This window comes from Nuphar pumila, chromosome 1 (assembly GCF_984573655.1).
Source record: "Nuphar pumila chromosome 1, dmNupPumi1.hap1.1, whole genome shotgun sequence".
NCBI lineage: Eukaryota > Viridiplantae > Streptophyta > Magnoliopsida > Nymphaeales > Nymphaeaceae > Nuphar > Nuphar pumila.
This window is the reverse complement of record NC_143249.1, coordinates 16,871,345-16,897,079: the sequence shown is the minus strand read 5'-3', so window position 1 is coordinate 16,897,079 and position 25,735 is coordinate 16,871,345. Positions and strand designations below refer to the sequence as shown.

Genomic DNA, 25,735 nt, shown 5'->3' with positions numbered 1-25,735 from the left:
TTTGCTGCAGTCAGGGCTGGGCTAGGCTAAAAAATAGATAAAAATCTATTTCATATGGAATCAGGGCAGGGCAGGGCTAGGACTGGGCTTTAAAAAAAAAAGAAAGAAAAATTAACTCTTTGGGGAGGCAGGACTGGGCTACAGCCACCCCCTAGCTACGGCCCTGGAAACCCCCAAAGGGTTTCCCCATTCATCGCCCCCCCCCCCCCCCCGGAAGCTTTTAAAAGCACTGGAGGAGGGCAAAGGGAGGCACAACCCTTCGCCCCCTCCCCCTCCCCCTCCCCCCAGTGCCGACCTCCTCCTTCTCTGGGCACGCCTCCAGCGCCACCAACGCCGCCAACGCCGCCGACGCCGGCTACCGCCTCCCAGGTACGCCGTTCTCCTCTCTCTTCTCTTCCTCACCCCCCCTGTGGGTAATAGAGAAACCGACCGCCCTCCCTGTCACCCCCGCCCCGGTCTCTCTTTCTGGCAGGGGTCAGTCCCCCTGCCACCTCTCGATCACCTGTAGGCAGGGGCAATGCCCCTGCCGCTTCATGTTTCCCGGCAGGCAGGGGCTCGCCCCGCTGCCTCTAGGGTTTTGGCGCGCAGGGGTAGTGCCCCTGCCGCCTTCCTGTCTCGGCTGGCAGGGGCAATGCCCCTGTCGCCCTTTGTTTTGTTGGGCTGGCAGGGGCTCACCCCCTGTCGCCTCTTTGCTTCTGGGAGGGCAGGGGATAACCCCCTGCTGCCCCTTGATTCTCAGCACGCACCCCCCCCCCCCCCCCCCCCGTCCCGAGCTCTCTCCCTCTCTCTGTCGGCAGGGGTTGGCCCCCTGCCGCCTCTAGACTGTCGGCAGGGGCTGGCCCCTGCCTCCTTGTTGCTGTCGGCAGGGGCTCAGCCTGCCGCTTCATGGTTATCGGCAGGGGATGCCTCCCCTGCCACATCAATGCTGCCGGCAGGGGCTGGTCCCCTGCCGTCTCGTGTTGTCGGCAGGGGCTGGCCCCCCTGCCACTTCGTGGCTGTCGGCAGGGGCTCACCCCCTGCCGCTTTGCTGCTGTCGGGAGGGGCTCAGCCCCTGCCGCCTCGTTGCTGTCGGCAGGGGCTGTCCCCCCTGCCGCCTCGCTGTTTTTCGACAGGGGCTCATCCCCTGTCGCCCCGCTGTTGTCGGCAGGCAGGGGGCTCGCTCCCCTGTCACTTGTCTGTTTTCGGCCAGCAGGGGCACACCCCTGCTGCCTCTCTCTTTTCCAATCGACATGCCTGTTTTTCTATTTCTTCGCATGATAAATAGAGTAGCGCTGAATTCTCATACTTTTGCAGACATCGTATCGGAACGGGAGGGGCCGAGCGCCCCCCTTTCCTTATTTCGGAACGGGAGGGGCCGAGCCCCCCCCCCCACTTTCCTAATTTCGGAACGGGAGGGGCCGAGCCCCCCACCCCCTCTTTCCTGATTTCGCCCTGCCGCACCCCCGCACCCTAGGTTTTTGAAAGTGCCGCACCCCCGCACCCGCACCCGCACCCGCACCCATGTGACTTAGGACCTATCCAAGCCCAAGCCTTTGCTAGCCCAGGACCCATCTTAAACCCGAATCCGAACATGAAGCCGAGAAAATTATACTCCATATTTGTGTGATTCTACGGGGGCTTTGACAGACGGACAGAGGAGCAAGGATGGCTGCTGCTGCGGCTGCGTTTCGTTCCCTAACCCCCGTAACTCAAGCTCGGTGGTGGAGCTTGAGGTTGGGCGGCCTCCGTCACCGGCATAATATCGTGGAGCAACACGAGCAGAAGCACGAGTTCTTGGAGGCGTGCTCGTACCTGGGAAGCTGGAAAGCGGCACCCAAGGAGGCGGAGGCGAAGCTGGGCCTCCTCCGCCGTAACTACGCGAAGAAGGTGAAGGAGCTGAGGAAGCAGTACATCTCAGAGATGGAGGCGCAACGGCTGGAGCAGGTGCGCAAGGAGGAGGCGAGGCGGGAGAGCGTCCGTCGCGCCAAGGACGAGCGCCTCGCCGCCAAGGCCAAGATAGCCGAGGGCCGCGCCGCCGAGCGCAAGCTCATCGATCAGGAGTTCTGCGAAACCCTGGTACATTTGCTCCTTTCCCTCTTCTTCTGCAATTGTTTTGAATGCCCTAGAACGAATTATGCGTTGCTTATAGAACACCGTGACTTGTGTGTATATATCTGCCTTATGGGATTGTTTGATTTGCTGTTTAATGCAAAATGTTGTGTATTGTACGTTGATCAACATTATTTTGTTCTGTTCAAATTCATTCTCATGAAATTTTCTCATTTTCCATCAAATGTGATTACAGTTGAAGGAGAGGGCAGAGAAATTAGAATTATGGAGGACTAGAGAACAACAGAGAGGGGACAGGAATCATGAAAAGCAGGAACTCCTTAGGCAGCAGAGCTCTGTTTGGGTTGATGAAAGTGCACTAGACAAGAAAATACTGGAAGCTATTGTTGATACCACCCCCTTGTAGTGAAAATACCGATGTGCAGAGGACACCATGCATCAGTTCAGTTCAACACCCAGTGTGTTCTGTTGGGGTGTAATATTCCTTGTTTTAGCTTTTCCTGGAACTCAAAGTTGTCCCTTGATGTGCTTTCCACAGATTCTTGGATGCATTTTAATGCAGAATGTTTTTCTTTTATGCCGTATCTTGTGTGGTCTGAAGTGTAGAATTTAGTTGTAGGAATGGCCTGTTTTGAGATCTGTTGAACCAGGTTTAGGCCTTGATTTTGATCTGTACTTGAGTTTGTGTGCTTTTTCTTTATTTTCTTTTTCGAATCCTTTTTTTGTTTTTCTTTTTTGGTTAAGGATGGATCAGACCCATTTCAATTATGAGCGGCACTTGGTGTGGTCTTGGGACTGGATATGGTTAGAGCAGCATCGTTGAGTGACAAATGGTGACCGCTAAATGGCCATCTCACCGGTGGGTCCGGCAAGGAGCTCTCTCTCTCGTTCTTTTTGTGTCGATTTTGGTTTTTTGTTTCATGGTTTTTGCGGCTTTTTCTTTTCGCGTTATTTTTGAATTTGGTATTCCGATTGATTTGGAATTTTCATGTTTTTTTTTGTTGTTCCAAGTTTGCAGATGGTTTTAAGGGAGGAAGAGGATATGCGTTTTGATTTGCCCCTGTTTTTTATATTGTACACCTTTCTTTTTGTAAAAGTGTGGTTCGGTCGCAGGAGTCAAACCAATAAAAGATAAAAGAATGAGAAATTATCGTATTGACAAAAATGATATGTCTTTTAAAAGACCTTAAAATTTTAGAAATCTGTGTGCTATCTAAAATTGTAAATACTGTTTTTTTTAGGATTTTTTTAGCCTCGCATCTATCATTTTTGGTGCAAATTCTCTATATGCAGATTTTCTTTGTCTCCATCAGAAACTCTTTAGCCGCCTTCATCATCGGTAGTTGATGCATCAATTGACGCTTAATCTCTATTATACTGTCAAAAACTAGTCTCCGGTGGATCTTCCTAGTAGTACAAGTATGGCGGATTCTGTCGCTACTGGAGTACCACTTGGTGGTAGAGGATGGCTTGGGTTTTCTGATTAAAACTTGAGTCTTGAAACTTCGTAAATACTTGAATTAACTAAGTGCGAATGAACTTTATTTTAAACTTGAACTGACAAATATTGTAAATACTCAAGTTATCTTGCATAAAAAATATAATATCATAGAAAAAATTTGCAATTTTTTTTAACTCGAACCTATAAACCTCGCAAATACTCAAGTTACCTCACATAAAAAATGTGATAACATCATATAATTTTTTTTTTAACTCGAATCGACAAACCTCGTATAAAAAATGAAATAATGTCGCATAAAAAATTTGTGATTTTTTTTAATTCGAACCGACAAACCTCGCAAATACTTGAGTTATCTCTCATAAAAAATGAAATAACATTGCATTAAAAATTTATAATTTTTTTTTTTAACTTGAACCGACAAATCTTGCAAATACTCATGTCATTCTCTAATGCCAAGTGATGGATCGTCCAGTCGCGGTGGAATTTGTTATACCCGCACCACCAGGGGATCCATTGGAGACTGGCTTTTGACAGGGTGATGGAGATTAAATGACGGTTGAGGCGACGACGGTCGGTGATGGAGGCGGCTAAGGCATTTTCGGTAGAGACGAAGAAAATTCGCATATGGAAAAAATTTACACCGAAAAATATAGGTACAAAGGCTAAAAATGTCATAAAAATATCAGTATTTGTGATTTTGGACAACAAATAGATTTCTGAAAAAACGTGTCATTGTTGTCATACTGTATAATCATTTTCAATAAAATAAATAAACATCCTTTAAGATAGTTTGGAATTAATATGATATAAGTAAAAATAAATAAATAAAAATAAAAATCACAAGACTTGAAAAGAAGCAGTTAGAGGTGACATGAAGGATTGTAAAGTTATCAAAGTTGTGGCTTCAAATAGATAAGAATTAAGAGGACTCTTAAAGTCTACTTTGTAGAACTGAGATAAGGCTTGATAATGATGATGAGTGGCTGGCCAAGCCCAAGTTGGGCTTAAGCATAACATGTGAAAGTGGCAAGCTGAGCTTGACCAGACCCATGCCCCATCGAAAATATGGTCTTGGCCAGCCCTAATGACTCGGACATGTTTTTTCCATGGGTCTACTTGTCCAACTTGAGCCCCAAAATATCTGCCACCCTTACTCGCTTGCTAGAGAAATCTTGGTTAGAATAAGGGCCTTCAAGTTGTTTCACAAATCGATATTGGGATTTTCCTAGAGAGGGAAATTTTCATGAAAATTGAAAGATCTCAAAAAAATATAAACAAAAAATTTTAAACTTTAAAAATAATATTGAAGAGAATTGATTTCTTTTTTTTTTTGAAAGGCAAGCTGGGGTTAGGCAAACCCTACCAGATATCTCTTAAGCACCCGTGATAAAGGAATTCGAACATGGGCCTTCAACTTGGCACAAGACCCTGCTTACCACATGGGATACCACTTCGGTGGTGAGTATTGAATTTTACAACTAGGGTTTAGGAGTAAATATTGTATTAATATTGTGACATTTTTCATTATAAGTGTCATTTTCAAGACTATGCAATATTTTCAAGGCTATATCAGTGTATATTTGAACACCTTCTAGTCTCAATTATTTTTAGGTGAATTCCTTGACAAATCTTAGGTTACATTTTTTTTAAGAGCAAGCTGGGGTTAGGCAGACCCCACCAGTTATACAAAGTACCACTGGGGTTTATATAAGCCCCAACCCTAGGCCACCCATTAAGGCCATAACGGATTTTTAAGGGGTCAAAACAATCAACTTAATGGGTCATGGCTGGCCAAAATGCCCAATCATAAAATCCAAAAACAGATGGCCATTGAGGGGTGTCAAATATAAACAGAAATAACCCTAGCAAGGTTGATATCAACGTTGACTGAGTCAAAAGTCAATGGTCAAACAAGCCAAGGATAAGGGGCGGCTTGTACCGTTTTGAACCTTTAATGCCTATATAAAACTGTTGGGCAAGGTTCAAACAGATCCGAATAAGATCTAGAAAGATTCAAAAGAATTAAAAGATGGCTTATTCTGCACCAATTTGCGCAAAAACAATTTGGGATTTCTTTAATTGATATGCTTTACCTCAACATAATGTGAGGTATTCATATTTTATGGCATCAATAATTTTAGCTTGAGTTTTTGAATGCTTTCAAAAATCACAAGTTTGTATGATCTTAGACAGGGTGATGACGTGTCAGTCAAGGAGCTTGATGGTCTCTTATCACTTCTTGTGGAGAAGAAGAAAAAGATGGAGCAAGAAGAAGCTGAAACAAACATGCAAATATTGCTTGATTTTTTGCAGTGTCTTAGGAAGCAAAAGCTTGAGGCGCTGAATGAGGTTTTTTTTTTGTATTTCTGTTTTGATGTAGCAGCTTATTTGATTAAACCAATGCTGTTCCTTTTATCAAGTATTCCTCCTCATTGCTTAGTTACTGCTGAATTATTGGTTTCTTCTTCAGAGGGATGGATATGGATTTCTTTTCTTAGTTTAGTAAAACAAGAAATAGATTCTAGCTTACACCTGAGCAACGGACATCTTATTCAGCCTTCAAACTGTATGATGCCATGTATACTACTGAATTTCAATCTTCATGATTTGCAAACCATTTCTGGGATGTTACTTCAATTCCTTATTGCACCGGAAACGTTCAAGATGTGGATGTTCTGTTGTTGTTTTATGATGAGGAACCCTCACTGAGAACCAGGTCACTTAATGGGCCTCCCCCCCCCCCCCCCCCCCCAAGGTGGGAAGTTAGTAGGGAGTTTGATTTACTTAACCATCACCAGGCCTAATATTACCTTTGTTGTGCATGCAGTGAGCCAGTTTATGAGTGCACCTAAATCAACTCACTTGGCAGTTGTACTGAGAATGATTAGATATATTAAGAGCACAATGTGTTATGCACTATTTTTTCCTGCTCCATTTACATTAGAGGTGAAAGTATATTGTGAGGGAAGTCAGTAGGGAGTTTGATTTACTTAACCATCTCCAGGCCTAATATTACCTTTGTTGTGCATGCTGTGAGCCAGTTTATGAGTGCACCTAAATCAACTCACTTGGCAGTTGTACTGAGAATGATTAAATATATAAAGAGCACAATGCGTTATGCACTATTTTTTTCTGCTTCATTTGCATTAGAGCTGAAAGTATATTGTAATGCCAACTTTGAGGGAGTTATCCCATGATCGCCATTCTACTACTAGATTTTGTATATTCTTTGGAGACTCCTTAATATATTGGAAGAGTAAAAGACAACAAAGAGTTGCTTTGTCCACAACGGAACCGGAGTATTGCGCTATGACCCAAGTCACAAGAGACATTACATCGTTAAGATGGTTATTGCAGGATATGGGAGTTGTTGTGGAGAAATCTTCTACTTTGTATTGTGACAATCAAAGAGTTATTCATATTGCAAAAAATCTGGAATTTCATGAGAGAACCAAACACATTGAGATAGATTTTTCATTTCACCAGTAGAGCCTATTTGGAAGGAATCATATCGTTGTCATACATTGGAATCACTAGTTAGATAGCGGATTGCTTCACTAAATTTTTTCCCTTAAGGACATTCCAACCATTTCTTTTCAAACTTGAGATGATTATGTTCTCATCACCTCAAGCTTGAGGGGGAGTGTTAAGGAATGTAATATCTAATATGTATCTTACCAATATGTGTATGCTACCTTCTCTATGTTGTACATATGTTTATTGTAGAGGGGTATTTTTGTAACATAGCATTGCAGTCAACCATTTTCGTCTTCTTATGTAACCCTAAGGGGACATCCCCTTTTATGTTGTAGCCTCTCATTCTTTTGAATACAATGAAGTAATAGTGTTCATCTTCCCTTTTGTGTTTCTTCTTTCAAATTTCTTCTTGAAGCCGTTGCACTCCCATTGCTGCTAAAATGTATGATGCCACAAATAAACAGTCTAAGTTCTAGTTATTTCCAGAATGTGCTTTTGTCTTATCGGTTTTTAATGCTAATCATTATCTTACACCACTTATTTTTTTACTTCACAGGTACAAACTGATCTCCAATACATTAAGGAGGATATAAATGCTGTGGAGCACCATCGGATGGAATTATACCGAGCCAGGGAGCACATGCTTGATGATCCCATGTCTAGAACAAATTGGCCATCTTCTGTAAGAAAGCCTGGAAGTATTGCTACCATCAATGCATGAAGTTGCCAAGATGGATCAGGCTCTGCAAGTTTTCACAACAAGAAAGTTGATTCAAAGTTTCAAGGAATTTCTCAAGTACTTCAGAAAAAGGTTTCTTTTAATGGATCAGATTCCCAAAATGTTGCCCAATCTGGACTTTCAGTTGCTATGAGAAGGCGAGTTAATGCACAGGTTGGCTATCAAAGTTATTTCACTTCTCTTTGCCTTTAAAAGGGAAGAGAATTCCAGTTAGAAGTGTTGGCTGTCCAGGTCATACCAATCATATATACTGAAGTGATGTTTGGGATTGTAATGTCCTTAACATTTCATAGTAGAGAAAATTCAATCTTGCTGCTATTTAATGCCTTTATCTTCTATGGTGTGTGAAAGAATGAAAGTGTCACCATATAGATGGTTTAAACAATCATCTGAATCTGTTGAATCAAATTGCAGGCATGATTTAACATAAAGAAACAAGTTAATTGTATCCACGTAAGGAAACAAAAGAATTCTAGTTATGAAGGTCTCTGAATCGAAAAATTTACAATAGGCTGACTAGATGAATTTCACTAATGGGAGGCTGTGAATCAGATAAACTCAGACTGTTGCCTATGTAGTCAAAAGTCCCGACTAGGCATCAACTAGTCGGTCTAGGCATAAGTAAAACACCCAGCTTTGCAATTACTAGGTGGGCACTTTAAAAGGTATCAATTTTGCCGACTAGGCACTGACTAAGGCGCCTAGTCGGCGACTAAGGCGCCTAGTCGGCGACTAAGCTGCCCCTGCCTAGGCACGAGGACATTTTAGTCATTTCTTATTCTTATATATTCTATTAGTTATATATATATATATATATATATATATATATATATATATATATATATATATGTCTGTGTGTGTGTGTGTGTGTGTGTGTGTGTGTGTGTGTGATTTGTTCTATGAAATGATGAAAACATGCTTAGTTATTATCTATGTGACACGGACTCGGCTGGGGAGGCGATGCACCCGCGTCGACACGCCCCGACACGGGTGCGGCTTCGGACACGGGTCGGACTCGGTCAACGCACCTGGGCCGAGTCCGTCCATTTTACAGACTCGGTCAACTTTGACTGAGTCTATTTTGGTCTATTTTTAGGACAAAAAACTAAAAAAATTATATTTTATAGTCATTTGGGCATTGACATTAATGGATGGACATTCTGGTGCATATTTAAAAAAAATATATAGCCAGACTGTGCAAATGCAGTTGCACAGTCACAGACTACAGTGACCCCCTTTTAAACTGCTGATGGTAATGAGATTGCTGGTGCATATTTAAAAAAAATATATATAGCCAGACTGTGCAATGCAGTTGCACAGTCTGCAACTGCACAGTCACAGATTGCATTGCACAGTCTGTGCAACTATTAACGTATACAACAAGAAATTAATATACAGTCTGTCCCCTAATGGGTTATAGCCGACTTATTATTGTTATATATATATATATATATATATATATATATATAGCCGAGTCCCCGTGTCCAAATTTTTTAAATTGCGCCGCACCCGCACCCATGTGATATATATATATATATATATATATATATATATATATATATATATATATATATATATAGTAACTAGAATATGAGAACTGAAAATATGTACATTTCTAACACTTTTTTTTGCAAATCCAACCATGTGGATGTGCTTAGCTTGGTGAATTTGCTAGGAATCAGCCATTGGATCATGTATTTTTAATGAAAAAATGTGATTTTTGAATGTTTGAATATTTATGAAGATTTTGAGCCATTGATTTTAAAACCTTAAAAAAATCACAATTATGCATCAAAATTGGATGATTCAAGAGCGGGTTCTTATAAAACCAAGCATGTGGATCACATCCGTATGGTTAGATTTAAGAGAAAAGAACAAAAAATCCATGATAATAGTGGTTCACACATTAGTTCTCATATTTCCAGTTCTTATATATATATATATGTGTGTGTGTGTGTGTGTGTGTGTGTGTGTGTGTGTGTTACTTTGCTTTTGGGATTTTTTTTGTAAAACATTGAAAGCATACACAGTTAATTTTAATTGATTATGTTTCTTATATATGTGTTACTTTGTTTATGATGTATATATGTTATTTATATATGTATGTGTTATTGTGCTTCTGTGAAAGGCTGAAAGCATATATATATGTGTGTGTACAATTATATATATGTATATTCTAGTTATGTATATTAATATATTTTGTGAAAGCATGTGTAATTTTGTACTTGTGTAATGAAAACATCTTATTAATAAAAGAATTAAACATATTTTAATGTATATTTTGTATACTTTTTTATATTTTAATCAGGGTACCGACTAGTCCTCGACTAATCTTTTTAGGGGCCTACCGACTAGGCACTGCCTAGCGCTTTTGACTACATAGATGCCAACTTCTGCCCATTTTTCAAATTAACATAGATTAGGTATATTCTTCAGAATTCATTAAGCAAACCTTCATGCAGATCCACAATTTTGTGCTTAAAATATGCCTTAAAGGTCAACCCAATTTTTACCCCTGTACAGCAAATTAGTCAGATCATCGCCAATGTTGGAAATATTTTTAGTATTTTGGTTAAGCAAGGCTGTTTAAGTGATTTCATACATATTTAATTTTGGAAACTATATTTTTTTCTTTTTCTTTGTACAAGTATACAATATTTGTTCATCAGTTTAAAGCTAGGGGCCAAGTGAATGCCGTGTAAAATAGTTTTGATCTCCACTTTGTGATATATAGCAGGTAAAATTATTTTTTATCTTCACTTTGGTAGCTTCATTTTTTGTTTCATTCTGGGCTTTTTGTGATGCCTTCCTTCAGTTGGTAGCTTCATTTCGATTTATTTCTTATGATGTCTTTACACTTTCTTTATTTTAAAGCAACCTTTTTCATCTTTTCTATAAGGCTCTTCCCTCGTTTTTTCCTTTTGGTCCAGTAACATGTCCACAAACTCATGAGCGTTGCCTCCTTAGTGCCTAACACCTAATCCACATAATTTTAAGAAATTATTATGGCTTATAGTCACTTCAAGCTCAGCAACAAGCTTATGTGGAAGAAAACTGAAGAACTCAGCATAAAGAATAATTTTGACCTTTGTTAGAATATGTTGAATTGTATGTGTATTTGTACATATACATATATATACATATGTTTATGTATATATTTCTGTTCATGTAAACTGAAATACCCATTAAGGGTATTTCGGTCATTTCACATATGTAATAGGTGTCAGTCTAGTAGAGGCTGATTGTCCTTTTATTTATTTCTTTTTTATTGTTTACATAATATAGCTGTTGGGGCAGCAGCCAACTGGTCGTTGGGCTGCCCCCACTACCTCTCCATTGTACTATGTCACATAGGTGTGGGTACGGGTGCGGCACTCTCTCTCTATATATAAATTTTTTAATATATATATATATAACTTGGTGGGGGGGTGGGCTGGCTGGCACCCAGGGTCATTTTGACTGCACCGGGTGCCACACCCACACCCTATTGGGCGAATCCCTGTGACATAGCCATTGTATTATAAATAAGGGTTCTCCCCTTTGTATTTCTTAGTGCTTTCTTAAGCATTTTATAATCAAGTTTTATATTTTTATCTTTTGTGTTGGCCCTTAGTGGCTACTGTGTGCATGTGTTGTGCTATTGAGTTCATTCTCACTTTGTGATTGTATTATCCCTTTGTGGATTAGTGCATGAGCACTTATTTTGTATTCTCGTTGACCCTTATTGGGTTCTCTATTGTATTTCCACTTGTTTCATTAAAGAATGTTCATAAGTGCATAGACTAATCATATATATGTTTGTATTAAGAACAATTTAGTTGTATCATGTATGTATTGCATCTTTTAAATTTGTTTTTAGCCAGCAGACATTGGGATCTGTGTACACCTGTTTGAATATTTAAGTTGGAAGGAACACGTTTCTTTTATTTCTTTTTCTTTTTCCCCCCATTTTGGAGGGAACAATATTTGTTAAGGTAACAAGCAACATGAACAATATGGAAAAATAAATATAATGAGCTGATGAGACATCACATGCTTCCAAAGAAAAAGAAGAATCGAGGTACAAAGCATAAATGACGACATTATGAAGGGGCTTCCAAACTAAAACCAAGCCAAGGAGACCAAATCCACCAGGAACCTTCCCAAATTCAACACTTGTGTGCACATAACAAGTTTTAGAATAGTTGTCATTGCATGACAAAACTAAACATATAGAAATCAAAATAATAAACTATTGATCACAATATTGGTAAGTTCATGCTTTTTCAGAAAAGAAGATAAAAGAAAATGAAAAGCATTGGTTAGACTATGATTACAGTCTTCCAAATCACATATGTTGTCACAACATAGTCATTGTCTCCTACTTTGTGTTTGTTTGATGAATACTGTTTCTCTCTTTATTTCTGTCTAAAACTAAGACAAATTGGTTGTGAAACAAACCAAGGTACTTGCTGCTTGGCTTGGTTTGGCTTGCATTAAGCTCATTTGGGCTTGTCAATTGGTCTGCACGAGCTTAGCCTCAAGAAACTTATTTAGTATAAATCAGCCAAGCATGAGCATTGGGTTTTCTGCAAAGTGTGGCTCATGTTGGCTTGTTGAAACAAATATCTATATTCTTTTATGTATCTTTATGTAAAAAACCATGTGGTAGTTCAGTTGGTTGAGCTTTTAGGAAGTACGCAACATTGACTTTGTTGCTATGTCACATGGGTGTGGGTGCGGGTGCGACACGGGTGCGGCGCAATTTCAAAAATTTTGGACACGGGGACTCGGCTATATATATATTAAAATATATATATATATATATATATATATATATATATATATATATATATATATATAAGACTCAGTCAAAGTTGTGCCCATTAGGGGACAGGTGATGAGTTGTGAAGGCATTCTGTACACTTTCTTCATACAGGAATAATTCACTTTTGGGCACTTTCTTCATACACTGTAATAATTCACTTTCTTCATACAGGAAAAAACCACAAAAACTTGAGTTGTGCCCATTTTGTACTTAAAACTTGAAAGTGTACAGGTTTTTTAGTTGTGATGGGTTTTTTTCCTTACAGCTGTAGCCCAGAAAATTTCAAAAAAATACAATTCAAAAAAAAAAAAAATTCAAAAAATGGACCAAAATGACCCTGGGTGCGTTGACCACACCCAGGGTCGGGTTGACCGAGTCCGAGCCGCACCCGTGTCGGTGCGTGTCGACGCGGGTGCGGCGACCTTGGAGCCGAGTCCGTGTGACATAGCTTTGTTGTGATGCTTTCTCTGTCCTTCAACTGGTTTTTGTGCCATCTTATTGATGGCAGTAGATTCTTCTTCTATGTTACCGCTGTAAGAAAATGACCTTGAATGCAATAGGTTAAAAAATGAACCGATAAACACGCACATAAAGTGTGAATACACAAACCCACTAAGGGGTAATCAAATGCACACAAAGTGCAAACCCATAAACCCACAAAGGGGTGAAGTCAAAAGGGCTAAAAAGAATGAATCTTTATTAAGGGAGAGGGTAAAAACACTTATGTTACAAGAGGGAGAGCCCTCTATTTATAGAGGATAGAAAAACCAAAAGAAGAGGGAGCACATGGGGCTCCCTTCTAGTCGTTGGGAGCCCCAACAGTCATATTAATGACCGTTGTGGCCCCAACGATTAGATGGGTGGGGCCCCATGCAGTCCTTTTACATGATGTAATAAAAGGAAAAAGTAAAAAGAATAAAAAAGAAATAAAAGAAAATCCTAACAAAAGGTACAGGAAAATTATCAAAATACCCATATTGGGTTTTTGGATGTGCAATAAAGAAAAGAGAGATCTTGATGATATATATATATATATATTAACAACCGCGGCATGGCACTTAGGGTGCCGTACCTGTGTCGACATGGGTACTGGTACCTAACAGTGGCAAAATCTGACACGACCCGCCAACCCGCTTCTTAGCCGGGTTCGGGTTTGGCTTAAACGGGTTCGTGTCGACCCACCTAACCCGTTTATTAAACGGGTCGGGTTCGCGTTAGGGGTATGCCAACCCGTCTGACCCGTTTAATAAACGGGTTAGGCAGGAGGGTCAACCCGTTTACACTCACCCGTCAACCCGCAATCGAATCCGGGCCCGACCTGGACCCGCGGCTTGAGTTCTGGAACGTTCGGGGGCAAAGGGAAAAAGCCCTCACCCTTTTCTCTCATTTCTCCGACTTTCGTCTTCCTCCTCTTCCTCTTTCTCTCTCTCTCTCACTCTCCCTCCACTGGAAGAACCCGTTTGCAGGAGACTCGTTTCTTGGTTATTCTCCGTCGTGGTTTTGCTACTTGGTGTGTTGGGGAAAAGACTGAGTTTTTTGTTGGTTTTTGGAAACCCTAGGCGGCTTTCCGATGGAGAATTGGGTTTGCTCGCTGGCTTTTTGGATCCCCCCTGTTAACATTATCATTCGAGGTACTCTATGTAGATTTTGCTTGTTATTTTTTTATATTGGGGTGGTGTGTTTGCTGGAGTGTGAATTTTTTTTTTTTTTTTTTTTGCTTTTTTGTGAGTTGTTTTTGGGTTCCCGAGGTTTCTTGCTTCTGTGCTTGTCTGCTGTGGTGATCTTGTTGATGTTTATTTGGTTTTTGTGCTTTGGTTTGGTTTTTTTTTTCTAGTGGTGGAATTCTGTGTATTTGTGCGTAGTTGGAGGAGACGTTCGGTTCGTTCTGCCTCTGCGCTTGAGAAGCGACAACTTTAGCATGGCGATGACGGCCGGGATTTTGATTGAGGGTTATTTAGCTTCTATGGGTGTTGGTTTTTGGTTTTTGTGGTGAAGTTCGTTGGTTTTTACTCGTTCTTGAAGTAAATTGGAGTTCTAGGGTTTTTGATTTGTTGGTGGAGCAAAGCGAACCAGGTCTAGTAGGGTCGAAAATTGTAGTTTTGGCGCCCGCCAATCCGTTTACCCGACGCCGACCCGCCCGCCAACCCGTTTACCTGTTTACTCATTTACCCGAACCCGACTCGCCATCGCGTTTACCCGACCCGTTTATTAAACGGGTTAACCGTGTCGTGTCGAGTTACCCGTTTAATAAATGGGTCGTGTTCATGTTTGCCATAGCCGACCCGTTTAATAAACGGGTCGGGTTCGTGTTGAGGTATGCTGACCCGCCGACACGACCCGATTACCACGTACCTGGACATGGCATTTGCCATGCCCTATATTATATATAATATTTTCAATATATAATATATATTTTCAGTATATATTTTAGATATATAATATATATTTAGCCGTGTCCCCATACCCACATTTTTTGGAATTGCCGTGTCGTACCCTCCATACCCGTACCTGTACCCACCCACACCCATACCCAGGTGACAGTTCTTCTTTTGTTTCATTTTTATATCATTTTTCTTTTGTAGATAGTAGCTAGAAGAATTTATGTCATACCAAGACTTCCATCAACTTGGCATGGTAAGTTTGTTTATATTATTTCTAACTTAACTTATGCATTTTCTTAAGCTTTTTTGCATGAAGCATATTTTTTTAATTTGCACCCAAAAGAAGCACTTTATTGTGTCCGTGTCCATCTGTTCTATTGTTACGGAATTGGTTTGGGAAAATGTGGCATTCAACTTGAAAGTGTATCCAACTTTTCATCTTTTTCTGCTCATTGTGTTTGTGTTTTGTATAGTTCAACGATTTGCAAGAGTGTTACCTTCAAAAGAGGCGCACAACATCTAACCAATCTGTTAAACAAGAAAGGGATTGTAATAGCATAAGCAGAGAAGGGTATCATGCAGGTCTTGAAGATTTCCAATCTGTACTTACAACCTTTACTCGATACAGGTGATGATTATCACAATATATTAATGATTTTTGTACCTTTGAGTTTCATTGTTACTGTGTAGTTTAAACAATTATATGTTCAATTATCGTACTTCTTTTATTGCTAATTGTGTTATCTACATTTTTTAGCCGCCTGCGGGTCCTTGCAGAACTTAGGCATGGAGATCTATTTCATTCTGCAAATATTGTGTCAAGGTGTGCTTCTTGCAAGATGAATTCATTCTCTTTTTGTGCATTAGACCTATACATGAGTGTCAATACACTAAAAGTTCATAATACATTCATGTGCTTGTTTTGGATATGTTTGTTTATCTTTCAAAAAGTCAAAAAGTTTTGCACAAATAAACATAGGAAATGAAATAGCGTTCTCTACTCATGGATTCTATCTGAAACTTAAAAAAACTCAGGATGAATTACATGAAGAAACCCCCAGGGAAAGGCAAGTTGATAAATCTAACTTGCATATGACTGCTGAATGCAGGAACAATGCAATAAGAAAGAAATGGATGTCGTGGGCAAGACATAGAGTTATAGGACTCCAAAGTTAAAATCTGTGAGATGCAGAGTCAACACAAAGTGTATTAAACTATTGATGCTTTGAATAGCAATTGGCGAATTGCAGGATTCCACTATCACTGATGATATCTGAGGGTGCTGCCACCACAAGTGAGAGCAATGTTGTTTGATCTATCAAGCATCTTTCTTTTGAAGTGCTTCAATGTGGCAATGTTGAACACCTGGACGAATCTTGAGGACTATAACCCTATAACCATGAGATTAGTGAAAGTGGTTCAATGTTCACCTTCTTTCTATGTCACACGGACTCGCCTAATAGGCTGCCACACCCCATCGACGTGACACAGGGGCAATCAATAACCCTAGGCACACCTAGGGTTATTTTTGTCCAAAATTGATTCAGTCAACTTTGATCGAGTCCATTTTGGTCCACTAAGAAAATTTAAGTCGTGGGGGGGGGGGGTAGGGCACGACTCATCCCCTTCCCCCTTTACTCCGACTCCTCTCCTTCTCTTCTGATGGCAGCGATGACGACAACATCCTCCTCTTTTGACAACGACGAAGGTACGTCTCTCTCTGGTCCTCCTCTCTTTCTTCTTCTTCCTTCTTCTATTTTTGTCTTTCTTCTCCCCCTCCTCATCCTCTCTTTCTTCTTCCTTCTCCTCCTCCTTATTTCTTCTCCTTCCCTCTCCTCCTCCCTCTGCCGCCTCATCCTCTCTTTCTCCCCCTTCCTTCTCCTCCCCTCGTTGGCGCAAGGGCCGAACCCAGGCCTGCTGGGTTTGGCTCTGGTGAACCCCTGAACCCAGGCCTGCTGGGTTCAGCAGAATCGAACCCATGTCTGCTCCAAAAGAGGCTTTGTTGATCCCAAGCCATAACCGAACTCAAGCTTGGGTTGGGTTCTGAGTTTGACCAGTTTTTTTTATGAATTTTATTTTAATAAAAAAATTATTATATGTACCCCCGCACCCAAGTTTTTTTAAAGTGCGGTATCGCCGCACCATCACCTGCACCTATGTGACATAGCCTTCTTTTGTTTTTGTTTACATACTTGAATTTAGCTTCATTCATGTCAGACCTGGCCTGCCCTATTCTTAGTTGTAGGTATGACACAATAACCTAAAATGGATATATAATTCTGCCACTAGAACTGTAAAATGTTGCTAGAGAGCTAAGAACTTTTATTCCATTGCCACCCAGAAAGGAAATGGTACCAAGTGTTTGTTTTGCAGTTTGGAACTGACTGTGTGGATAAACAATGTGCTTGATGTATTATGTTACTGGATGATATCCTTTGCCATAAAGTATGATGTTCCCATTTGCCCCTTATCCTTTTACTTTGTGATTAATTCTGATTGTTTGCTAAATAATACACCAAGGATGCTAATTTCTAGTGGAATAGCTTAGTATTGTGACTTCCTACTTTTAGTTAGTTCTTTTTGTCCTTGTTTTGTTAAATTGATGGTTTCGAGCTTTTCTTCAATTGTAAGGCTATATTTTTTCTGGTTATCTGCTCATTAAAACTTCCTTCTGCCATTTAATTTGTTTCAACACTGCCTTTGTTTCTCATATTATCGGTCTGTTTTTTCGAAGTTTATGGTTTATTTATCATTCCTTTGTATTTTCATAGTAGCATGGATAGACCTCTCCCTGACTTCCTATCAATTGTAAATACAGCATTGAATTTGATAGAGATGATGAGTTGTTTGCTACTGCTGGAGTCTCTAGACGTATCAAAGTTTTTGAATTTTCTACAGTGAGTACTCAGGATTCATTGATCAGTATTGCTAGAAAATAGATCAACTGTGTCTAATGTTTAGTGCACATTGGCTCCTTTTTAGATTGTAAATCAGCCTGCTGAAGTACACTGCCCAGTCGTCGAGATGTCCACTCGGTCGAAGCTTAGTTGTCTGAGTTGGAATAAATACGTTAAGAACCAGATTGCAAGCAGTGATTATGAAGGCATTGTAACTGTTTGGGATGTAAACACCCGCCAGGTAAACAGTCTACCTTCTATTGGAAATGATTCTATAAAATATATATGAACAGTAATCAACTTTTGGTTTTTGGACTTTCAGAGTATTTTGGAATATGAGGAGCATGAGAAGAGAGCCTGGAGTGTTGATTTTTCACGGACGGAGCCCTCAATGCTTGTATCTGGTAGTGATGATTTTAAGGTACAAAAAGTTTCATCTTCATGATTCGTAGATGCAGCATAGTGTTGACATGATGACTGTTGATTTTGAGAACATTAGAGGTTTATTTTTTGGTCAAGTGTGTTTAGTTGATGTACAATGATGATCAGTTTGTTCATTTGGAAAACATAACTGGAACCGAAAAAAATTGCAAACGTTGAATTCAAGTATTCTAGAGAACAAGCATCATACAGTATGTTCCCTTGAGGATCTAACTAAGCTCTCTCATCAACTTCTTTATGGTTTCTCATCTTTGTTGGACACTTCCTTGTCTTACCCGATCTATCTTCCTTTGTATATCCTCCCTTATATGGTTTTATCTATAATATGAGCAGTTGTCTTCAATTGTAAAGGGTGTACCATGTGTCCTTCCATAAGTAATGAACTCTGAAGACCATAGCATGGTCCATGGTGACACATTGGGAGTGAGATTCGGAATCAGGGGTCAACCTGGAGGGAAGAGTTCTGCAATTAACTTTTTGATGATGGAGTTATAATGATTATGTTTGATGTGCACATTTGCAATACCATGTGATTCTTTGATTTTTCTCAGTTTCCTGTAATTACAAATCACAATCACAGAACTTTCTCAAGTTTAATGAAACACGAGAAAGTTCTGTCTTTGATTGTGATTCTTGCTTGAGAATGCTCCTCGATTCCTGTGAAAGTTGGTAACAAGGCCGACCTTGTGACCAACAATCAGAGCTCCTGGATTCTCAGCCTTGATTCCTCATCCCACCTGTGACCAAAGCAAACATGTTCTAAGCATTTATGTTCTTATTATGAACCTAACTGGAGAACGTGGTTAGGGGTGGCCATCTATAACCTTATCTCCTTTTCATCCAATATATGTGCACAACAGTCGTGACCACAGTTCCAGACATGCATGACGTCAAGTCAAGATGAACATATTTACCCTTGGGTGTCCAAAAGTTGAACCCAGAAGCAGTTGGAGTGAGCGGGGGTGGAGGGGTTAAGCTTGAAGGGGTTGAAAAGGTAGAACACGACAAACCAGGTTTTGAAATGAAAACCTGCTCTAGATTTTTGAAACCAAAGTTTTGTTCAAAACCTAGTATATGAAACTATGTTCTGATGTCATGCAAACTAATTCCAGATCCAGTTTAGGCCAAATGACCAGACATTCTTCGAAAACACCATTGAATTATGTGGCTTTTTTTATGTCGATAGGAAAATCTTTGTCATAGTATTGTAAATAGATGCAGTTAAATATGAAATGGCAAGAGGCTAGGGAATTGCATGTAGCTTACCATGACTCTTTATTTATGTAATCTCTGTCAGAGGGGATTGAATGGGATAGTTGGATGGTTAGGTCGCACCAGAGTTACCGGAAGCGCCTAGGTAAGTGGGGAAGCACGTTTTGGAAGCGCGAAACGCCGCGCTTCCGAAATGCGCGGGGAAGCATGCTTCCCTTTCCATCTCGCTTCCCCCATTTTTTCAAATTTTTTTTGTATTTTTTTTTCGCTTCCCCCCCCGCTTCCGGTTCGCTTCCGAGATGATTCCCGATTCGCTCTTAAGTGATTCTACGCTTCCCGCTTCCTAAAATTTTGAAAGTACCTCACTTCCCGCTCCCACTTCCCGTATCGCTTCCTGCTCTTGCTTCCTCAACTGGCAACCATGGCACACTATCATTAGGTTTGAATCACACAGGGTTATCTTGCAGTTTGCCTATCCAAAAAAGAAAAAAAAGAGATGATTTTTTTTTAATTCCATTGTTATTCAAAAAGTCTGTGTGGTTAGTTTATAAAAACCCAATGAAGAGAGCAGTCTACTGGGGGATGGGGTGGGGTGTGGGAAGGAGAACAGTCATAACTACTATAATGCAATATAGATGCTTTTTGTTTTTTCCTTAGACGAAATCATACAAAGATACATATGTACTGTGTGTTCTCATTAGTGTTCTTTCATATTTCACATTTAGATGGCATTAATTACCATGAGACTGAAAGTCTGAAAGTAGAATCTGAAATTTTATCTGTGCTGTAACTTGTGCATTCTTTCAATATCAAATCCTGCTTTCTCAATTTCTTCTGTTGCTTTTCCTCATGTATTCAGTTCTCCTCACTAAGCCGTCATGCTTTTTGCATTCCAATCTTTTTAACTTCATTTTGCCATTGCTCTTAGCTTGTAGCAATAATTCTGCTTTAACGACACATGATGTTTCATGGTTTCATAGTCTTGCAAATTTAGACTCGCATTGATGTGATATAGGATTTCAGAATGTATTTTTTGTTTTTTTCTTATGGAAAATATTTGATAAAATTCTTATTAGCCATCCAGAAATTGAAGAAAGTACTGGGTGTCATCACTTTTTCTATCTAAAGAATCTCTTATTTGTTTGATATAGGTTAAGGTCTGGTGCACCAGGCAAGAAGCAAGCGTGCTAAACATTGATATGAAGGCAAATATTTGCTCTGTCAAATACAATCCAGGTTCAAGCAGATATATAGCAGTATGTATTTACCTGATTTCCCACCATTTTTCTTACTCTTGATGTTATTACATGGTGTTTGTTCTGTTTTTGGTACAGGTTGGTTCTGCTGACCATCACATTCATTATTATGACTTGAGAAATATCAATGCACCAGTGCATGTTTTCAGTGGACACAGAAAAGCAGTTTCATATGTGAAGTTTCTATCCAACAATGAGCTGGCATCAGCATCAACAGACGGTACATTAAGGCTGTGGGATGTAAAGGAAAACTCTCTTGTATGTTTTATTACTTTTCTCATGCCTTAACTTGATCTTTTCCTAAGTCATTAATATCTTGTACCAAGTCCTTTCTTTGGTATAGGGAATCAGAGTTATGCAGACATGAAGCATATCTTATTCATCACTATGATATTGTAGTTTGAGATTTATGTTGAAGCTACACATTTGTGTGCGTATCTATTTGTTTATAGGGGTATTTTGGTGATTTTTGTCTGTTTGTATGGGTAATGCAATTTTAGTTTTTTCAGCATAAACATAAAAATGTGATTCTACAAATATGTCTCATTCCTAAGAAGCTCAAAACAACAATACAGATTTTGCATTTTCTGGATCTGTTCTTTTTGTATCATTTGAGTGGAAAGATAAAGTTTGCATTTTCTAGATCTTTTCTTTATACTTCAGTGACTTTATGTTCACAATACTGTTTGAGATACTTTCGTGGCTCATAGTTGTTCAAAAGATCTAATTTTTTTATGGAGTCTAGCCCTTGCTTTTCTGGCTTCTTCTAGGCCATTTTGCTTCAACATGAGTTCCCCCAACATTGTGTAGTCACCACCTCCTGTAGATGTTTTTTTATGGTACTGTTAGCAAGTTGCCTGCTATTGCTCCTTGTATAACAGAAATGCATTTTGCTGATCACCAGTTCATCTCTCTGCAATTTCTTGATGAAAGTTAGATAGCATGAAGCTTTGAGGAAAAATATGCGATTGACAGTTGTGTTATTTGTTTTTGTATGGATCAGATGCGAGTATTTAAAGGGCACACCAATGAAAAGAACTTTGTTGGACTCACAGTAAGCAACGAATATATTGCATGTGGCAGTGAAACTAATGAAGTATTTGTCTACCACAAGGTTGGGAATGCAGATACGAACTTATGTTATGCCACCTGGAATCACCTTCATTTTCCACCTGCCTAGCATGTACTTTGACGGTTTTAATTTGTTCAGGCAATTTCGAAGCCTGCAGCATGGCATAGATTTGGATCTTCAGACATGAATGACGCTGATGATGATGCAGCATCATACTTCATCAGTGCTGTTTGTTGGAAGAGTGATAGTCCAACAATGTTGGCGGCGAACAGCCAGGGAGCAATCAAAGTTCTTGTGCTTGCATCTTGAAGAAGAAAGCGGTACTGTATATGCGTTCTGTAATATAGCTTCTTTTAGGAATGGGAAAGTATGTTTTAATCAAAAGCCAGCATCTTCTACACTTGCAATGTCAGAAAGTATGATCTTGCTTCTTTCTTTCTTCTGTGGTAGTCTAAGTACTCATGTTGCTGAAATAATTTCAGCCAGTGCTGGGATTGCTGTCCTTGCCTATGAAGCAAGATCAGGCCGTTCTTCCTGAATATAAAATTCAGAGGGGCACCAGTGGAAAGGAGGTATTTTGTTTAACCTTTTGTTTTGGGGTCTGGTGTGTTGGTGCCATCCATAGATCACTGTAGCATCACTGCATGCGGATGCCGACTTTTTGTTAACGATTTCCAAATTACATGAATATAGGAGAGTAATGGGTAAGCTCCAGACCATTTATCTTCCATACTATTTTGGATCCTTTTAAAAAACATATTTACATGTGTTTTTACTTAATCTAAATGGATAGATGTGATCTTTATGTCTTATTTAGTATAAAACATGCATTGGTTTAACCATTTTTTCATGTTTAAATGTATTTTTAGCTGAACAAAAAAATCCAATGGTTCATGTTAAACCAAAAACTTGTTTAACTAAAAATGATTTTTTTTGTTAAATTGTTTCGATTCAAAATATGGTTCTTAGTGAATAAATAATAACCACATCTACAGGTTTGGATTAATCATTAAAAACATGCAAGGATGTTTTTTAATTAAGATAAAAATGACATGTTTTTCAAAACATCTTACAATTTTTCAAAATTCACCCGATGACCAAAACGGCAAATGTTGGGCGTTAAAATGACCATTTAACCTTCTCATGTGCGGACCTTATGAGGATATGCAAATTTCTTCTACGATAGACTTTACTACTGATTTTTTATCCAAAAATTTAAGGATTTCAGAGAAATACATAAAGTAACAAAGAAACTAGATAAAAATGCATTGTCAAAAACATCTGAATCATCAGAAAACGATGAACGGACGTTGAGATATAACCCTAACAATGTTTCAAAATAAGGAGATAAGGAGACGAACCATCACATTTGTGCCTAGCTTGATTATTTTATGTTGTTTTTCGGTCACTTATGTCAAAAATTAAGAAAACTAATAAAAATGACAGTCAGATCGGTGTGTTAGCTTTTCAACATCACTAAGATCGCTTTGATTTGATGAGCCATTTAGGAGAAATGTCTTTGAAAAAATAACTTTTTGGATGAATCATACTTTCCTACTAAAAAGTAGATACACATGATGGTTTTTTGTTAATCTCACAAAGTTTTCATAAAATATAAGCGAAAAATGACTAATATTTATGTGGATGAGGAAGTTCCATAAAATATAGACGATGATGAGAAAGTTTGCATAAAATATATGCAGAAATGAGAAAATTCACATATATTATAGGCAATGATGAAGAAGTTCATATATATTTTATACGGACTTCATGAAGTTTACTTCATCCTCGCAAAAAATATATGTGGACTTTCTCGTCCTCGCAAAAAATATATGTAGGCTTCTTCATCCTTATACAAAATATATGCAAACGTCCTCATCCTCGTACAAAATATATACAAATTTTTTCATTCTTACCTATATTTTATGCGAACTTCGTGAGGTCGGCAAAAAAAATCATGTGATTTTTTTTTTAGTTTGAGGGTGAAATACATCCGAAAAATCTATATTCAAAGGATGTTTCTCTTAAATTGCTCATCATATCAATGTACTCGTGATGGCATTGAAAAGTTAACATGCCGATCTCTTTTTTATTATTTTCCCTAATTTTCTATCATCAAAAGTGGTTTACCCTTTTTTGGAGGGTGGGGTGGAGATGGGGGAATTGGGTTTGGATCAGGTTATCTAGCCAGCTGGATGGACCTGTCTTGTAAACAAGTGGTCACCCAAACATACATGGACATTATTTTAATATTTTTAATAATGCTTAATACATTTTAAAAATATTTGAGTAAAGATGTATATTTATACATTCAATTATAAAAAAAAAGTTTTTATTAGTTAAAAATTTAAAAATCTAAATCCCTTCCAAACAGGTGTTTCCACTATATAAGAAAACACTGAAACTTGAATGTTGTTGTGGGTTTACACCGTCGGGACAACGACCGTAAGTATAGAAGGCTTAGCCTGTGTGATTAGGTCTCTGATTTTGAGGGTGGTTTTCTTATCCTTCATGAAAAAAAACTTAACTCGTATGTCAAACTTGAGATGTGTGCTTGGGTATAATGTATTGTTGTGACCATGGTTGCTAGAACGACAATCCAAAACAGGAAGGGGTATGGGAATCGAATTTGAGAAGCAATCAATCCAAATTTTTGGATGATTCATAAAGTAGTAAGCAAAATAGAAAGCATTAGGAAGAACTGTTCAAGAAGCAATATAAGAAATTATGAGAAATAATGATGAAATAATTTATGTAAGAAAACAACTTTTAAAGATTGTTTTTTGAACAAAAAAGAAATATATCAAAATGAATAATTAATAAATGATATCTACCATTGACAATTATATCATCTTATTAGAAAAACTACTTAAAGGATCAATCAATATGATAACTAAATAACACATACAATTAATGACAATACCAATCCTTTAAAAACTGCATGTTCATAAGTTTGAATACAAAACATTGATATAATAAAAAATTTGTGGAGCAATTGACGTGCAATTCATCATACATAATTCTAGGAAACTTCAACTAAGCCTAACAATATAATTAACTGTTATATGGTACCTTTAAACAACAGGAAATGAATAAGAGTGCACAATCTTATATATATATATATGTGTGTGTGTGTGTGTGTGTGTTAACAAAATGAATATCTAACATGTAACTAATTATGTATTACTAATGATTTCATATGTGCAAAAAGTAATACAAATTAGGTTGCTGGGCTATTTATCCGTTGTTCCAAAATTCACCAATTTGAAGTTTTGAACATATTTAGCTATATTATGAAACAAAGAATAAACAACTGAAATTAAGAAAGAGAACGACAGTCTAACATGTACATAGAAAAACATATCAAACTAGATATGGTAATTCAAAAAAATAAAAGAAACTTTTTTTTTTGCAATCAAAACAATAAAACTCAAATCAAGTCATGTGCATTTATATTCTATATGCTATGTAAATTCATGCATTTATTTGAGTTGAACAATAGAAAAAGAGGGCATGTGGATGAACTAGACAAAATCACACTATAAATAACGAAAAACTAAAATTCATATATGCGAGAAATTAAATTTCTCAACTTGAGAATTATAATTCCAATAAAAATAAAAACTCAATTATGGGAATCAAAATTCTCTTGTTGGGGAATTATGATTCCCATGCATAGGAAGCACGATTCCACACCACTTCTAGTTCTCGCTTCCTGAAAATCGTGATTCCCGCCTTATGGTAGCGCTTCCAGTTAGGCTGGCTTTTTCTGAGCATGAAACTTTAATAGTGTGCTTAAGAAAGTAACACCTAAACCAGACCAGCCTTTTCCATCTCCCCACCGGTTTTAAGCAACAAAAAAGGCCTGACCTAACCCCTTCATCCCTCTTTATGGCCATCATGCCTTCACTGCTATCTCTCTATATCCATTATCATGATGCC

At 38.7% G+C, this 25,735-nt stretch overlaps 2 protein-coding genes across 2 annotated transcripts; both read left to right on the top strand.

The window, feature by feature from the left end:
* Window positions 1-237: 237 nt before the first annotated feature.
* Window positions 238-2,630, top strand: LOC149848156 (uncharacterized). Its single transcript, XM_089980306.1, has 3 exons — window positions 238-369; window positions 1,627-2,055; window positions 2,285-2,630. The coding sequence occupies exons 2-3, from the start codon at window positions 1,645-1,647 to the stop codon at window positions 2,453-2,455; spliced, it is 582 nt and encodes a 193-aa protein (XP_089836432.1). The 5' UTR covers window positions 238-369; window positions 1,627-1,644; the 3' UTR covers window positions 2,456-2,630.
* A 218-nt stretch (window positions 2,631-2,848) lies between these two features.
* On the top strand, window positions 2,849-22,229 carry LOC149848155 (E3 ubiquitin-protein ligase COP1-like). The gene is given in 12 exon segments (XM_089980134.1): window positions 2,849-2,908; window positions 5,701-5,860; window positions 7,545-7,880; window positions 15,389-15,543; window positions 15,673-15,738; window positions 17,734-17,812; window positions 17,898-18,053; window positions 18,135-18,233; window positions 20,617-20,721; window positions 20,800-20,979; window positions 21,725-21,835; window positions 21,932-22,229. Coding segments are annotated over 12 exon segments (1,647 nt in total). The 5' UTR covers window positions 2,849-2,879; the 3' UTR covers window positions 22,103-22,229.
* Window positions 22,230-25,735: the final 3,506 nt, after the last annotated feature.